This window comes from Rhinatrema bivittatum, chromosome 15 (genome assembly GCF_901001135.1).
Source record: "Rhinatrema bivittatum chromosome 15, aRhiBiv1.1, whole genome shotgun sequence".
Classification (NCBI taxonomy): Eukaryota; Metazoa; Chordata; class Amphibia; order Gymnophiona; family Rhinatrematidae; genus Rhinatrema; species Rhinatrema bivittatum.
In genome coordinates this window covers 10,788,719-10,806,844 of record NC_042629.1, presented here as the reverse complement: position 1 = coordinate 10,806,844, position 18,126 = coordinate 10,788,719, and the positions used below count along the sequence as shown (strand labels likewise).

At 44.5% G+C, this 18,126-nt stretch overlaps 1 protein-coding gene across 1 annotated transcript in view; it reads left to right on the top strand.

The window, feature by feature from the left end:
- The first annotated feature begins 10,746 nt into the window (after positions 1–10,746).
- The window catches only part of CHODL (chondrolectin), a 39,564-nt gene continuing 32,184 nt past the window's right edge, over positions 10,747–18,126 (top strand). The window contains exons 1-5 of the mRNA XM_029578903.1: positions 10,747–10,856; positions 16,375–16,687; positions 16,785–16,942; positions 17,454–17,501; positions 17,616–17,696. Of these exons, the coding sequence (XP_029434763.1) occupies positions 10,772–10,856; positions 16,375–16,687; positions 16,785–16,942; positions 17,454–17,501; positions 17,616–17,696 (685 nt within the window). The 5' untranslated portion in view covers positions 10,747–10,771. The remainder of the gene's footprint in view (positions 10,857–16,374; positions 16,688–16,784; positions 16,943–17,453; positions 17,502–17,615; positions 17,697–18,126) is intronic.

Here is an 18,126-nt window from a genome sequence, read left to right as displayed (position 1 = left end):
TGAAGTATTTAAATTTGTGATCCTCACTGAACAAAATGTATTTGCATATTGCAGAATGTAAATGTTTTATTAATATATATCCACATTGTACCATCATATGGTCTTGTACAGAATTATACCTCACAGACAGACTATCTTTACTATTTTAACTGGAAAAAGCAAAAGAGACCATATCACCGAAACCTTAATAGAACTACACTGGTTACCCGTTGAACAAAGAATACAATTCAAGACTTTATGCACCATACATAAATTAATACACGACGAAAAAGCCGAGTGGCTGAACACAGCCCTATGTGTTCATACCCCCCATAGAAATCTGAGATCAGCAATCAAAGCACTGCTAACTATTTCCTCAGTAAAGATGGCCAGACTAACACAGGTAAGGGATAGGGCCCTATCTCTAGCAGGACCGATAATATGGAACAATATGCCATTAGAAATCAGACTACAAAGCAGCATCAAAACCTTCAAAAAAAGTTTAAAAACATGGCTATTTAAGCAAGCATACCACAAAGAGAACTGAGAGCAGAAAAACAGGGAAATTTTGGTTGTAGTTAGCCTAGCTCACACTCACACACCTTGTCTCTTTAAGTGTGTGCCTCTCATTACTTTATCCTAAAACTATTCTTTCTTTTTAAACAACAAAGAACCAAAATAAAGGAATACAATATATCATAACCGAGTAAAAGGAAACTGGACATGACTTATAACACTCACCACATTATATTTTTTATGAAACTATGTTACAGTAAATTAACGGCACCTGTTTAAGAGTTTAGAATTCCAGATACTGGATCTAACACATAGTTTTTGTGCCATATTGTAAACCGTTGTGATGGCACCGCTTAACGACAGTATAGAAAAGACTTTAAATAAATTAAATAAATCTTGCCCTGGATTCACTGTTTAGATTTTGACATTTTAGTGTTCCCCTTTTTTTTACCACAGTCATTTTTCTAGAAAATTCAAAACTTTACTATCAAACCTTTCAAATCATATCTAGCTTTTACCCCTAGGAATTTGGTAGCTAAATTACAAAGCATTAGGTTTGCATTTCTCAAAGATTATCACCTTACTGATTGACAAAATGCAGATTGGGAAGAATGTATATCCTGCAAAAATAAAAGTGCTATAATTCATTGAAACAATTATGATTCAAACTAGATAATAAACATAATTAAATTGCCAAGCTTATTTCACAATTCCTACCATCCTCCCCCCACTCCTATGCCACTCCAAAAAACCCTAATATCACCCTTGACTCCTTCGAATCTACCTCCTCTTCCGAGATAGTAACACTTCTAAAGAAAATGAAACCATCCTCACATCCAGAAGATTCCATCCCTACAAAATCCCTTCTTACCGTCCCCGACATTATAGCCAAACCATTATCAGAAATTATTAATTGCTCCCTCTCCCTCAGACATGTCCCCAGCACTTGGAAACAAGCCATCCTCAAACCCATTTTAAAGAAACCTAACCTAGACCCATATGACCCTTCAAACTTCCGGCCACTCTCTAATCTCCCATTCCTGGCTAAACTTATGGAAAAGGTTGTTAACCTTCAACTTACCGATCACCTGGAAAAACACAACACTTTATTCCCATCACAATTCGGCTTCCGGAAATTCTTCAATACGGAAACCCTTTTAATATCCCTCACAAATACCCTCCTCAAAGGACTAGACAAGGGCCAATCGTACATTCTAGCCATGCTAGACATTTCATCCGCTTTCGACATCGTCAGTCACAACATACTAATTGATCGTCTCTCTGAAATAGGTATCTCCGGAATAGCCCTTAGCTGGTTTGAATCCTTCCTCAACAATAGACACTACAAGGTCAAAATTGGCAACCATGAATCCAACCCCATTAACTTAACTCATGGGGTTCCCCAAGGCTCATCCCTCTCCCCGACCCTCTTCAATGTCTACCTACTGCCTCTTTGCCAACTCCTCGCGACCTTGGTCTTACTCTATCTATGCGGACGATGTCCAGATACTTATCCCCATCACCAAATCTATTCCTAAAGCCCTCAAGACCTGGGACAATTGCCTCACATCAATCAACCTCCTCCTCACAAACCTCAACCTCGCCCTAAACACGTCAAAAACAGAACTCCTTTTCATCTCCCCAGATCACTACAACCCCTCTCCCTCAGATCAATCCTTTTCCTTTTCCCAGCATGTAAGAGACCTAGGTGTCATTCTCGACAGCCAAGTCAATCTAAAAAAAACTATCAACACCACCACCAAAGATTGTTTCTACAAACTGCAGGTGCTAAAGAAACTAAGACCCCTCCTCCATCACAAAGACTTCCGGACAGTCCTCCAAGCCACTTTATTTACCAAAATCGACTACTGCAACACTCTACTGTTAGGCCTTCCCATAATTTCCATCAAACCTCTCCAAATGCTGCAAAATGTCGCTGCTAGAATCCTCACCAACTCCCGAAGAATAGAACATATCACGCCAATTCTTAGAGACCTCCATTGGCTCCCGATCCCCTCCAGAATTCTTCATAAGAGTCTCACAAAACCCTTCATAACCAGAATATTCATTGGCTTAATGATTCCCTTCACTACCATACCTTTAACAGACCCACCAGATCTGCCTTCAAAGGATCCCTGTTCACACCCTTTCACAAACTCACCCAACACATCTCCACCAAAGAACGTGCGCTTTCCATAGCGGGACCAACAATATGGAATTCTATGCCCCCTGATCTACGCCAAGAACACTGTACAAGGACTTAAAAAAAAAACCAACTAAAAACTTGGCTGTTCAAACTGGCTTATACATAAATTCAACCATCTTCCCCTTTGGTAATAGGCTCCTCAGCCCCCACCCCTTCCCTGCCCCCTCCCCATCCCTCAAACCTATAAGTTTAATTTAGTTATGGTTTCAAGTTCATCTACAATCGCCTTACCTAGGTCCTCTTGACCTTTTTATTTTCTCTCCTCTTCCCACCTTGTTACATGTAACTTTTTATTTTTCACTTTCGTAATTTATGTTTTTATTTTCCCTGTTGCTTGTAAACTGATGTGATATGTAAATGAATGTCGGTATATAAAAAGTTTTAAATAAATAAATAAATCTTGATCTTAAAAAAATCTGGCTATGAATTGACTTCTAACCATCATACAATTGTGATGTCTTATGTTTTAAAACTAGGGTTAATTTCTTTGATGTTATAAATGAATTGATTCATTAGCCTAAACAGTTTCATTTAAATTGCCGTGAATAATATAAATATTTTCTTGGATTGAAGGGTGAAAGTTGTATTCTGCACCACCCTCCAGCACTGATAGGGCCATGGTCCTACATGGGATCCTTGCTAGGACTGGAATCTTGACCCTCACACCCAACTCTGCTGACCTAATAGAGAAAGTGAGAAAGTAGGACAGGAAGACACCCAGACAGCAGCAGATATAGTAATTCACCTCCTTATTCTGATCTAACATTTTCTACTTTTTAAGGAGGACAATAAAACAGAATATCTGGTTGGTTGCTGGCTCATGCAAAGGTGATTGAATCTCTGGTTCCCACATGCTGGCGAAGTGCCCATGTTGTCTTCCTGGAGCAGATGCCTATTGAGGAACATTTTGGATTATTCACTTTTGAATGGATGATTTATTTACTATGGCTACAGAACATGTTGCGCCGGAGGTGGACCCTTGGGCTGAGGAGGGGGGTTGAAGCAACCCATAGGTAGGAACTTATGGGTCCCCACCATCGGCAGGCGGAGTGGGCTGATGAACAGCGGCCAGCTGGAGATTCACCAATATCAGCCCTCGTTCCCCGCGGGTTGAGCCTTTGGGTGCTGGGGCCGGCTGGACTTAGATGGGCCTCTGTATGTAGTCGATGTAGAGATCGGTTCAGCCCAGAGACAGCAGGTGAGAGATGGTACAGTCTTACACTGGACAAGGTAGTGTCCTGGAGACTCGGAACGGAGGCAGACAGGGGATGCCCGAGCAAGAGCAGGCCGAAGCCTGAATAGACCAAGTCCAGGAAGTAAGCTGGAGAAGCGTCGAGGAACAGGCTTGAGTCAGGGCTGGTGGCAATCCAGAGGCAGTGGCAAGCAAGGCTGAGGTCTGATCATGGAGACAGTCAAGCATAAACGAACCAGAGGTCTGGGTTTGGAGATAGGCAGTAGCGTAGTCAAGCAAAATAGCCTAGGGAGGAGCACGGCACTGAATGGTGGTATCTCCCTGCGGGCCACGCGGTGGGACCCGTCGTGGAGCACAGAGGCCTGTTGCAGTAGCTGGAGCACTGGGGGTGGCCCGAGGACCACCAGAGACGTGGAGCCGGCGGCCCACCACCACCAGAGACGTGGAGGTAGATGCTGGATGTGGCAAAGGAAGGTGAGAGGGCCGGGCCATGGGCCTGCTGCGGCCGGCACACGCAACAGAACATTTCTTCCTGATGTAGTATGGAAGGCAAAAGAGCCTGTCTTCCCTGCTTTCCATTAACACAAATGGAAGAACTACTGTACAAATTTATTTATTTATAACTTTTATATACCGAGGTTCAATTAACAGAATTAATTATCACTTCGGTTTACATTACAACCAGCAAACGACAACAATTACATAGTCTTGTCTTACATTGAACAAAGTGGAGAAACCTGGATAAACATAACTTGGGATAAAACAGTGAACGTATTTTGAATTACATTGAACAGTGGAGATAAAACTTGTAAAAACAACATATGGGAGAAGGTGAAGTGAAAGCGTGGTGAGATGTACTCGAAGAGTGAAAAAGCCGGTATGGCGGGGTTGGTTAAAGGGGTGAGAAGGGGATGAAAATGGCGGCTTTGTTACAAATACTTAGGATACTTGAGGGAACGCTTAGGTCAGGACAGACAGGTGGGGCTGAGGAGGAAAAGAGTGGTTATGGGAAATAAATAAAGGAGGTGAGACCTGAGAGAGGCAGAGAGAGGCAGAAAGAGGCTACAGAGATGGGCGTAAACAAACCTCACGATTGTTTGGGCAGCTAATGAGCTTCAGCGATCATGCTAATTGCAGTTTTTCTAATTGAAACTAAAAACTGTAAACTAAAGCTGAAAGAAAGGTTACCTGAAACTCCAAAAGCATTTATTCAGAATATCTCTGCAGCTCTGCCATTGTCCAAAGATAGTACTAGCCTGTGAAAGGAAAGCAGAATTTTCACATTCTGAAAGCACATGCCTCTCATTCAGGGCTCAATATAATAAAATGTCATCTCAATTTTAGCTCACGTTTTCTTTACTCACATGGTAAAAATGCATGCCTGAATCAGTAAGCTAATTATTTGCTAATGCATTGAGAGTTAAAAAAAAATCGGCAGGCTAACCCAAAACTGTATGCACATAACACAGGTTTTCTGCACAGAAAAATATATTTTGTACACAGTGTCTGCATATAGAACAAGACCTGTGCTCATAAAAATAAAATATTTGTGTAGAAAGTGTATCCTTTGTGCATTAAATGTGCTTTCTGTACAAATCTGTTTTATACACACAAATTCCAAGTAGAGGGACCTCTGTACCATGCAATTTGGGTTCGGCTCCATAGACTGAGTCCAGTTCTGAGCAGGAGTTACATTTCCAGTGCTGAAAATCCATCAATTAAGCTTATGTGCATGGAGGAGTGCCTTTGTGACCATGACATTGAAATGGAGGAGCGCTGGTTTGTGGGCACAGGTTTTGTGCGCAGAGCTCCTTGCTGCATCAAGATTTGCATGCATTTGTGAGTAAAACACTATTGCCCAGCCCAGCACGCCTCCGTGAGACTCAAGCGTACTAGAGAGTTAGCTTTTATGTCCTTTTCTTAAGTAAATAGACACTGACTCCAGATAAGCTAAAGAACCTCTAAGAAAGAAGATTTGCATGAAAAAGGTTTTGGTTCCATGTTATATCACAAACTGCTGCGGTTGGGTACACTTTTTTTTAGCTTGCACATATTATTCATAAGATGGCTTAGGACAGGCTGCTTAATGATCAGGCCCTTAGCTAATGGGAGATATTTCCTTAACTTACACAGAGGGTCTTCATGTGGAGCTGCTGTTGCGGAGGTGGACCCTTGGCTCGAGGTGGAATTGATGCTACCCGTGGGGAAACTCCCACGTGTCCCCACCATTGGGAGGCAGAGCAGACCGGGAAGCGGAAGACGACTGGAGCTTCGCCAATACCAGCCCTCGTTCCCCGCAGGTTGAGCTCTTGGGTACTGGGATGGCTGGTCTTAGGCAGGCCTCCGCGTGGAAGACAGGGAGCCAGGAAGCAGCAGAGTTCAAGACAGGGCCTGGATCCAAAGCCCGGACAGGCTGAGGCAGGCTAGAGCACAGGAACAAGTTAAGTCCGGGCTTGTAAGTAGGCCGGAGCCTAAAAGAGGCCAAGTCCAAGTAAAAAAGCTAGAGGCAGAGTTGGGTTCAAGCTGGAGTCAGGACAGGCGGCTGGAAACGAAGTCGAATACAGGCTGAAGTCAGGACAGGCGGCTGGAGACAAGGTCAAATACAGGCTGAAGTCAGGCAAGGCAGTTGGAGACAAGGTTGAGGTATAAGCACAGGTCAGAGCTGGGAATCCGTCCAAAGCATGGTCAGGAGAGGCAAGGGTCAAAGCCAGGAATCCGTCCAAAGCATGGTCAGGAGAAGCAAGGGTCAAAGCCAGGAATCTGTCCAAGGTCATCAGGAACAGGTAGCAGGTACTGGAACTCTGGAACTGGAAACAGGAACGCAGGACTGAACAAACGAGCACAGGAATGAAGGAGTAGCAACTAAGCACACGACAAATGTGGAGACCTGTTGCCAAGGCGAAGATGAAGTGGCGGGGTCTGCCTTAAATAGCAGGGCCTGGCGACGTCATCATCTGGGGCCATGGGAAGGTTTCCCGTCGCGGCCCCTTTAAAGTCAGGAAAGGCACAGGCGCGCGTGCCTAAGGCAAATGGCTGAGATTATGTGGTGGCGGCGTCTCCCCTACGCACACGTGGGGAGACACGGTTGGAACTGGAGGAGGCAGTGGAGCAGCCGGAGGAACCTGGGGAAGTAGTAGGAACGCGGGCATGTAGGTGGCTGCCTACTGCTGCTAAGGAAAAGGGTCAGGTCTGGGACCTGGGCATCGGGGGCGAGTAGGGCTGGTGCGGGCCTGCTGTGGCTGGGACACACAACAGCTGCTTCCATCTGCTCATGTACAAGTTAAAAAAGCATTCCATGTTCAGTCATTGCATCCTGTACATTGATTAGAAAGTTCTGGGTCCTTCATAGCTGATACTTGTCCAGTCATCTTAAGAAGTCAATTCCCGAAGGCCCAAAGCCATGCTGGTACATTTGGGATGGGTGCTTATTATCCTTCCACCCCTAGTTATAATTGTGTGCCAGATCTTCAATATTGAATGCATTGGGTTTCTTTTGCTGGGCTAACTGGACTTCAGTTTATAATATTTTGGCTGCCAATATCAAGGTTTTCTCCTTTTCTTTTACAGTGCCAAAGAAAAGATTTTAAATAAATCTTATTGATTACTTACAGTGTCACTTAAAAGGATACATTTCTCCAGGTTTAAAGTGCAAATCAATGAAATATTATCTATCTCCAGTACCATACAGCAGTATTACTATAGGTGTTCATAAGGGTGTCTCAGATATATGGGAGACAGGGCACAGAAAGATTAGAGAGGGGGAGGTGTGTGACTAATAGGAAATGTCTCCTATTTGGTGTATTTAGTTCCTGCTCAGCACAGCCTCGCAGAGCAGGGTAATGAGTTCTAAGTAGCAATGTGGGGAGGAACCAATTATTTTACAGGGTATCACTGCTGACTTTCTCTCTTAACTTCTGCAGAGCTCTAGAAGTCTCTCAGGCTCTGAAACCTATTCTTAGACTAACCTAAGAATCAGCCAGAGATGTACATGAGCTTTTTAGAACACTGAACAGATCCTTGTTGAAGCCTCACCTGGAATACCGAGTTCACTTTTGGAGACCTGATCTCAGAAAGGATAAGGATAGAATGGAAGCGATCCACAGAAAAGCAAGCAAAATGGTGTGGGGTGGGCATGGAAAGCCACATGAGATTAGTGTGAAGTAGAGATGTGAATTGTGTGATCGATCGTCTTAACGATCGATTTCGGCTGGGAGGGGGAGGGAATCGGATCGTCGCAGTTTGGGTTTTTTAAATATCGTGTAAATCGTGTAAATCGAAAACCGGCACACTAAAACATCCCTAAAACCCACCCCGACCCTTTAAAATAAATCCCCCCACCCTCCCGAACCCCCCCAAAATGCCTTAAATTACCTGGGGTCCAGAGGAAGGGTCCCGGTGTGATCTTTTACTCTTGGACCTCGGACCTACGTGCGTTGTAGAAACAAAATGGCGCCGGCGCTACCTTTGACCTGTCATATGACAGGTCAAAGGTAGCGCCGGCGCCATTTTGTTTTTTTGTCCCCCGATGTCAGGAGCGTAGGAGATCGTTCCCGGACCCCCGCTGGACCCCCAGGGACTTTTGGCCAGCTTGGGGGGGCCTCCTGCCCCCCACAAGACTTGCCAAAAGTGTTGCCGAATGGCCGGCGCCATTTTGCACAAAATGGCGCCGGCCATTCCGTACTGAAAATGGCGCTGACCATACACCGTATGTCCGGCGCCATTTTCCGTACGGAAAAACGATTCGACTGCAGGAGGTCGTTCCGGACCCCCGCTGGACTTTTGGCAAGTCTTGTGGGGGTCAGGAGGCCCCCCCAAGCTGGCCAAAAGTCCCTGGGGGTCCAGCGGGGGTCCGGGAGCGATCTCCTACGCTCCTGACGTCGGGGGACAAAAAAACAAAATGGCGCCGGCCTGTCATATGACAGGTCAAAGGTAGTGCCGGCGCCATTTTGTTTCTACAACGCACCGAGGTCCGAGAGTAAAAGATCACACCGGGACCCTTCCTCTGGACCCCAGGTAATTTAAGGCATTTTGGGGGGGTTCGGGAGGGTGGGGGATTTATTTTAAAGGGTCGGGGTGGGTTTTAGGGTTGTTTTAGTGTGCTGGTTTTCCCGCCCTCCCCCTTCCCCTCCCCTTCCCCCGATTTACGATTTTTTGACGATAAATCGGGGGAATTGTTATTGTATCGCGGCTCTAACGATTTTTGACGATTTAAAATATATCGGACGATATTTTAAATCGTCAAAAAACTATTCACATCCCTAGTGTGAAGGACCTTAATTTGTATTCACTGGAAGAGAGGAGAGGCAGGGGAGATACAATACAGACCTTCAGATACCTTCATGGAAAGGGTGGTGCATGCATGGAAAGCCCTCCCAGAAGAGGAAAATGATAATGGAATGCAAAAGGGCATGGGATAAACACAGAGGGTCCCTGCTGGCTTGAGGATGGAAATAAAGAAATGGCTTAACTTTTCTATTACACCTAGAGTTTACATTTAGGCTTTGGGATAGCCTGCACGGAGTGGCAGTTGCTACCATCCTTAAAAACAAAAAACTTGCTGGACAAACTAGGTGGACCGTTTTGGTTTTTATTTGCTGTCATTCACTATGTTACTGCTTTCTTAGATTGTGACCCTGTTTTGATTTCCGTACACTGGTTTCCACTGAAAACTTTACAGCTCATCAAACACTAATCCTAAGTGAGCTCTGACTTAGCCTCTTTAGCACTGCCCATCTCTAGCTGGAGTCTGTATGCTAGCAGAGGTAAGACACTGAGTCACCCCGCCCGACTAGCTCCCATCTCACTCCTGTCCTCTGATCTTGTGCAATTGCTGCTCATCAGCTGACCAGACCTAGTGCTTCCTTTTCCAAGGCTGTGAGCGCTACCACCACAGCAATCCCAACCTCTGACTGTAGCACAGAGGCAAAGGCTGAAGATGGCAGAAGACTGCCAGGCCCCTGTGTGCTTAAAGCTGGGAAAGGATCCTTTTAGACTTCAGGAAAAGAGTGGCAGAATAGCCATATCTACAATCAGATGGTGAATGAAACCCTGCACGAAGTACTGGAAAAAGAAATCCTCAAGGATTAATTTTTTACTAGCATAAGGGCTTTTATATTATATTACTACTACACTGTAGTAACAATTATAGAGCAATTAATCAGTTGGGTATTAGGGTTTTATTATTATTCTGGCCCTGGGCCAGGAATGAAGTGGAGAATCCCTGGCAGAAAATAATCCTGCTAAGCAGAGAGGTGATGTCCTGTCAGGGATGTTTGTTGGAAGAGTTTGCTCAGCATCAGCCATAAAGCATCTATGGCAGGGGAGTTTGTTAAAGGCTGGCAGAGAATTGTTAGGATATCCCCTCGGGTAGAAATTATCTTAAAGGATCCACAGAATCTCTGTAATCACGGCCATCCGTGCATACACTCCTGAGAATGGCATTCAAGATTTAGAAAACATCATTGTAAACGATTTGTAGAAGGTTGCTTTCTAGTTTTCCGCGTTTATGTGGCGAGAGCTGGTTTTGCAGATTGAAAAAGCTCAGGTCGGCTTTTTACCACATCTCAGTATTGCGGTTTGCAGACAAAGGAAGGGGAGCCCAAAGGTTCCGCAACTCTTTCTTAAAATCTTTCCACTTTTATCTGTGGTTTGCTGGGGCTTCCTGAGGTGGTGGCACAGATGGGAGCTCCGGATCCCCGAGGCGCAGTCGCTTCTCTCCGCTGTGACCGGCACTGCCCCCTGGGAGCTCCTTTATAAACAGGAGGGGGCGGAGCCACCGGGCGCGGGTGCCGCCCCCTTAGTCCCGGCATCTGTGCTCGGCTCGCGCTCTCGCAGCATTTCCCGGACTCTACGGCAGCCCGGAGCACGGGCCCCCCGACATGTCGTCCCTGCCGCTGCCGCTGCTGCTGCTGCTCGGTGCCTGCCTGGGGGCCCAGATCGGCTGCGCCCTGCGGCTCCTCAGCGGTGAGTACGGCGGGGGCTCCCTCGGTTCCCGCCTGCTATTACCTTGAGGTCGGGTCCCCACTCTTGAACCGTGCAAGGGGGCTGGGCGAACACTGAGATAGATCACTGTCAAAAGTACAAGCTACCGGGTCTCTGAAGAGAGCATTCAGATAGCTCGGGGGGATGTATTGAGCCTTGAGGCTGCAATTTGGAAGCAGCAGTACTAAGACGTCCTGCATGAATCAAATTGCACAAAGTTGTTTCTTCAGCTGTACTGTTTTGTTCTTTTAGGTGTCTTTTTGATCTAATGCATTTTCTTATCGTTTTTAAACTTTTTGCAAGAAAATGTACAGGTCTTTTATTGCAAGGATTCCCTCTTTCTACCATCCCTCCTCCTTCAGTTCCTTCATTTATCATGCTGTATTCCTGCGTTACGGTCATTGCAATGTCTGTACTGGACTCTGATGATGCTCATTTTCAGCTGGGGTTGCTGTATTCATGCATTACATGCCACCTGCTCGTCAGCTGTCCATGCTGCGTGTAAAATATGGATTCATCTGTGAGACCTGCATGGGTTTCTAATGAAGATCTTCTCTTCAGTTGTCCATGCTGTATTCATGTGTTACACGAGGCAGTATGGCACCAGCATGGGTTTCTGATGAAGATCTGCTCTTCGGTTGTCCATGCTGTATTCATGTGTTATTTGAGACAGTGTGGCACCAGCATGGGTTTCTGATGAAGATCTGCTCTTCGGTTGTCCATGCTGTATTCATGTGTTACATGAGGCAGTGTGGCACCTGCATGGGTTTCTGATGAAGATCTGCTCTTCGGTTGTCCATGCTGTATTCATATGTTATTTGAGGCAGTGTGGCACCTGCATGAGTTTCTGATGAAGATCTGCTCTTCGATTGTCCATGCTGTATTCATGTGTTACATGAGACAGTGCGGCACCAGCATGGGTTTCTGATGAAGATCTGCTCTTTGGTTGTCCACTCTGTATTCATGTGTTACATGAGGCACCTGCATGGGTTCTGATGAAGATCTGCTTTTTGGTTGTCCGTGCTGTATTCATGTGTTACATGAGGCAGAGTGACATCAGCATGGGTTTCTGATGAAGATCTGCTCTTTGGTTGTCCATGCTGTATTCATGTGTTATGTGAGGCAATATGGCACCAACATGGGTTTCTGATGATCTGATCTTTGGTTGTCCATGCTGTATTCATGTGTTACATGAGGCAGTGTGGCACCTGCATGAGTTTCTGATGAAGATCTGCTCTTCGGTTGTCCATGCTGTATTCATATGTTACATGAGGCAGTGTGGCACCAGCATAGGTTTCTGATGATCTGCTCTTTGGTTGTCCACTCTGTATTCTTGTGTTACATGAGGCACCTGCATGGGTTCTGATGAAGATCTGCTTTTTGGTTGTCCGTGCTGTATTCATGTGTTTCATGAGGCAGAGTGACATCAGCATGGGTTTCTGATGAAGATCTGATGTTTGGTTGTCCATGCTGTATTCATATGTTACATGAGGCAGTATAGCACCTGCATGGGTTTCTGATGAAGATCTGCTCTTCGGTTGTCCATGCTGTATTCATGTGTTACATGAGGCAGTGTGGCACTTGCATGGGTTTCTGAAATGGCTTAGCACAGCAGTACCTGATTTATTTAACAAATGTGGAAGTGGTTGTACAGGAGGAGGTTTCAGTAACTAAATAGGAATATTTCCTTAGGAAGAGAAGCAAGCGAGTGAATTTTATTTGACCTGTCAGCAGAAGTTCCCAAACTTCTTTTCTGGCTTGAACTTGTGCTTTAGCAAGTTGCTAGAGATGTTGTAGCTGCATTAATATTACAGGAGACTTACTATGTATATGCCACTTCCCCTCTCATGTGTATGGTCTTAAAGAAGGAAGTATAATGAGACATTATTAATGACCTCCTAAATTTTATGAAACTAGAGAATTCCCTGTCTGATTTGACAGCAGTTTTTCCAGCAATCTTGGCTGGAACCCGAGACATATTGACTGATTTCCTGCTGTGCCACTCATCCGTCATCTTTCTTTATTGCTATCTTACCAGCTTATTTCATGACTTATTCCACAGTACAGTGAAAGAGAGATGTAGTAAAAAAAAACAAAACCCTATTCAGCCTGGTGATTAGTCGCCATGATTTAGACATTCGGTCCCTGAAATTGGAAATATGTGGAGCAGAAGGGATTTGGACTCCTGCAGTCATTGTAAGAGAAAGCAGGATGAAACCTCCTGCTGACATTACTCCCCAGTATTATAGCTCATTAAAGACAATCCTTTAGTGCAAGGATGAAATGACATTTCATAAAAGCAGGCAGCCACAAGAAGGAGCAAGTGCTATAGTTGCCAAAAGATGGTAGATGATGGGGAGAACAGATTGTAGACAAGGGAACGCCTTGCAGTGCTTTTCTGGGTTGTGGGTGCACTCAGTTTTTCAGTGACTCAGTGAGCTTCTCTGTTGTGGCCTTTAGGGTGGAGTTGCTGTTTTGAAATGTTCAGGGTGCGATTCTAGTCCTGAAGCCTGGACAAATGTGGAACTACTGATTTCTAAAGGAGCACTGTAGCATTTTATTACTGCATCACAGTACTTTAACCAAAGTTTTCCTGTGTCATGAGCCAACACACCTTCCAGCCAATTTGTAAATCGCCAAAATGGATCCAGTTACACAAATCCCTTTTCCCAATGTAATGAAAGTAATTCTTAACACAAAGTCCAGACACTGTACAGTGTCAATGCAAATGTTTTAGCAGTTACACACAAAAGGAGGCAATAATGTAAAATACAGCACATTATTAAATTGCATTAGTGTAGAAGCAAATCTTTCCTAACTGTTGGCATCGGTTAATCAGCTCAGAAGGAATTTTTGTAGGTCTGGTCCCTCACTTCCACAGAAGTGCAGGTTGAGCCTTCGTTCTGCAGGGATGGAAGCTCTGCGAGATATTAACTGAAGCCAGGTCATGGAGATGTGCTACAGGCTGCAGGGGCTGCAGGGGCTGTCCCATGACATCATGAAGAATAGAAAGTGATGAGAATGCAGTTCACAAAGATTTAATTACTGAAAGTATTTGCTGGGCAAGAAAGAAGAGTCTAATCTTGTTACTTTCCATTTAAGGACTAGTGTATTAATCAGAGCTATTACGCCTTAATGCTTGCTAGCCCCTCACTGGTTGCTTTCCAGAGTGAGAGGTTTTGTCTCTCTAGCAGTGCTCACGGTATGGTAATATGTTACAGTAAATAGAATTACAAAGCAATATTTGATAATCACTATTCCTCATTCAGGGTAATAGTCATCAAAATGAGACTTGCATCAAAATCAAAATTGCAAATCTCACAAGTGAAAATAATGGTTAGGAGACAACACACCAATGCAGTTTTTGTTCTTAAAAATTATCTTACTATAATAAAAGTTCCTATCATGGAGTCAATGGCCATGACAATGATACTGAACACTGCAAAGCTGTTGACAGGCTGCATGGAGGATTGTTGGAGAAGTGAGAAAAGTAGCGGCAGCAAAATGCAGTTTCAGGTGAGAGAGAAAGAGAGAGAAAGAGAGAGAGAGAGAAATTATCTATAAGGCCTGTCTAGTAGTTTAGGAATTTATACCTCTATATGAGGCCCACCTAGTAACTCGAAGTGAGGTTTAGGTATTAGTGTAGGGGTTAGGGGCCACTTTGACATTCAGAGTGAGACGTACAAACAGAACAGTACACTCTTGTGAAGATTTGATGTCTTTTGGAGTGAGGAAACTCACCCAAAGATGAGATTTGTACAATGTTCTTTCAACCTAGCTTGATGGACTCTCAACCTGGGTAACATCAAGCTAGGTTGAGAGAACATTGTACAAAGATCATCTTTGGGTGAGTTTCCTCACTCCAAAGGTCATCAGATTTTCACAAGAGTGTACTGTTCTGTTTGTTCGTCTCACTCTGAATGTCAAAGTGGCCCCTAACCCCTACACTAATACCTAAACCTCACCTCGAGTTACTAGGTGGGCCTCATATAGAGGTATAAATACCTAACTACTAGACAGTCTTTATAATTATGCTCTCTTTGTGCAGTATGGCTTTGCAAACTGCAAAGCTAGCCCACTTGAATAGAAATTAGCCTTGCACCATGCATTCAGGCAATTTTCACATTCTAAAACACCTTGCATGCAAAAAGGCCATAATGTAGTACATAGGTCATGTCAGAATATGAGATAGTAAATCAAAACTCACTTACACACCAGTGCAAAATCAACTATCAAAACAAACTGGTGAAAAGCAATAAAGATGTCCTATTCCTTTATTTTTTTTACATGTTTTTATTTAGAAATTCAATTTAATAGAAACCCTTCCTTCATGTCTTTCCTTACAGATAGGACTGCAGAATATATGAAAAGGAAGAAACCTCAGACAGCACATAAAAGCTCAACCAATCAACTTGGCCATGTTTTGCTCACATAGGCTACCTCAGGGTCAGAAAATGTGTTCTTGTAATTCACAGCAGCGACTCATGTCAATGACAGCGTCTCAGCTCTTCCCCACACATCTCACCTACATCACACACACATGGAGGGAGAAGGGCTACATAGCGGTGTATGAGGGGGTAAAAAGTGTGTACACTCACCTCTATCACCTACCTACTCCTCTATGCGCGCACGCACACACACACACACACACACACACAAGTACCCTAACCATGCACACACAAAGTGGTGGGAGGGTTGAGGTGATGGCTGGAGGCGGAGTGGCGGGGAAGCAGCAGGACGACCCTGAGAGTGCAGGAGGTGAAGGTAGGAGGCGGTAACAGGAAGGGAAGGAGATGTCAGCCTTGCCTGTCTGGCTGAGAAGAAAGAGGATGACCACGACCTGGGCTCTCAATTGACTGCTTAACCCGAAGGAAGCGGGGACCTTGCCCTGTCCCATCTTCAACACCCCTCCAAGCCTTACTCGGTCTTAATTTCTCCTGCCCCCAGCCCCCTCCCCAAATCGTGAGCACTTTATGAACAGCCTAGTTTAATGGCGGGCTGAGCAGGAGCGTAGAGTTTAGGTCCATGGTTTTAAATGCAAAGAAGCAAACAAAATGTGTAGCTTTCTTTTGGGCAGGCATCTCTAATTTCAGTGCTGAAACTGCCTTGATGTAATGTTAGGATGTTGGTAAAACCTGCTTAAGAAAGTACTTTTACAAATGAATGTGCTGATTTTTAGGAGTATGATGCCAGGGTTCTGTCAATAGAATTTCTCCTTATAAATGAGATTAACGAGGATGGAATGGGAGAAGATGCAGAATGGTCACAATTAATCTGATTGGGTGGAGCTTGTAGCATCTGTAGCCCTGGCTATTTCTTTCTGTTGCTCATGCAATGGAAGACAGAGCTTTTTCTGTTTATAGACCAAGGGAATTTCAGCATGAAATCAATAAGAAGCAGGAGATTTCAGCAGTGCACTTTTTAGGAGATTCAATCCATGTGAGTCACTTTGTCTGAACTGTGATTTAAACAGTATATTTATTTTGTATTTATTTTCTAGGCCAAAAGGTGTGTTATGCCGATTATCATCACCCCTGCTACAAGATTGCCTATTTCCAGGACCTGCCACAGAGGGTGGGCTTCCAGGAGGCTCGGCAGGCTTGTCAGATTGATGGAGGAGATTTGTTGAGCCTCGAGAAGGCAGGGGAACAGAAGCTCATAGAGAGAATGTTACAGAACCTCACTAACTCAGGATCCGGGGTTTCAGATGGGGATTTTTGGATTGGACTGTGGCGAAGTGGAGAGGGGCAGGTGTCCTCGGGAGCTTGCCCAGACCTCTACAAATGGGCTGATGGAAGCATTTCCCAGTTCAGGTAAACTTTCCTTAGGCTGTAATCATTACTACACAGGAATGCCGGTTCTTGAATGTATGGGCACTGTGATTAAACTTTGCTACTTTTGTGCACATAGGAATTGGTACATAGATGAACCCTCCTGTGGAAATGAAGCTTGTGTTGTAATGTACCACCAGCCAACTGCAAGCCCAGGGCTAGGGGGTCTTTACTTGTATAGATGGAATGATGACAGATGCAATATGAAGCATAACTTCATCTGCAAGTATAGTCCAGGTATGGAAATGTTTACCCCATTCTTATGCCAAGTAATGAGTGTTAACATACCCTGCCTCACAACCAAATGTTGCATACACTTCTCAGCTGAGGGACTTTAGCTGCTGTTATTTTTTTATTTATTTTTTATATACTGACATTTGATCTGAGATATCACATCAGTTTACATTCAGGTACTGTAGGTGTTTCTCTATCCCCCCAGGACTTACAATCTAAGTTTTGTACCTGAGGCAATGGAGGGTAAAGTGACTTGCCCAGGGTCACAAGGAGCGACAGCGGGACTCAAATGCTGGTCTCCTGGTTTGTAGCCCACTGCTCTAACCACTAGGCTATTCCTCCTCCCTTCCTCTGTTGAAGAAGATGGCATATTCCCCTAGACTACCTGCTAGGCCAAAATCCCTCAGCTACTCAGGGAAAATCTTCTAGAAACTTGTCCACTCGAGAACATCTTCTTAACTGGTTTCCCCTTGTTCCACCCATCTAAGCGCTACTTTCTGTTTGCATTTAACAGATAATATTCTAGAAAAGGAACTAGGAGACAGAGGAGAGCCAGACTATGGTAATTAGCCTGAAATCTCCAATTTAATCTTTGTCATGGAAGGAATTATGAAGTGCTGTGGCCTGCTGAAGGTCCTCTGTCTTTGTAAAATATTTACTATTTTTCTGTTTTCAGGAGTTCCTTCTACAGAGACAGCAGAAAAGCCAGCACCTGACAATGCAGGGGATCCTTTTCATGTCCCTGTTACTGAAACAGGTAATTGTATGATTCTTCTATTATTTCAGAAGGGGGAGCTGGATTTACCATTCAAGATAAGTCTTGGCATTTTGGAATGGAGTGTATGAAACCAGACTCTAAAATACTGTTCACTGTCTTTTGCATGCACCTAAAATATAAAACTATTTTTCACAGTACAGAAAAATTGGTTCTTGCTAATTTTTGTTCCTGAAGTACCACAGATCAGTCCAGACAAGTGGGTTTTACATCTGTACCAGCAGATGGAGGCAGAGAACCAAAACGTTTGCGGCACTGCTACATAACCAAGTGGGCCACCTGCAGTCCCTCAGTATTGACCTATACCCAAGCCAGATTAAAGAACTACCACTCCAACTAATGTGTAAATAAGGGGAAACACTTAACTCCAACAATAGGAACCCCCTGAACATAGCATAACCACTAGCAGCCC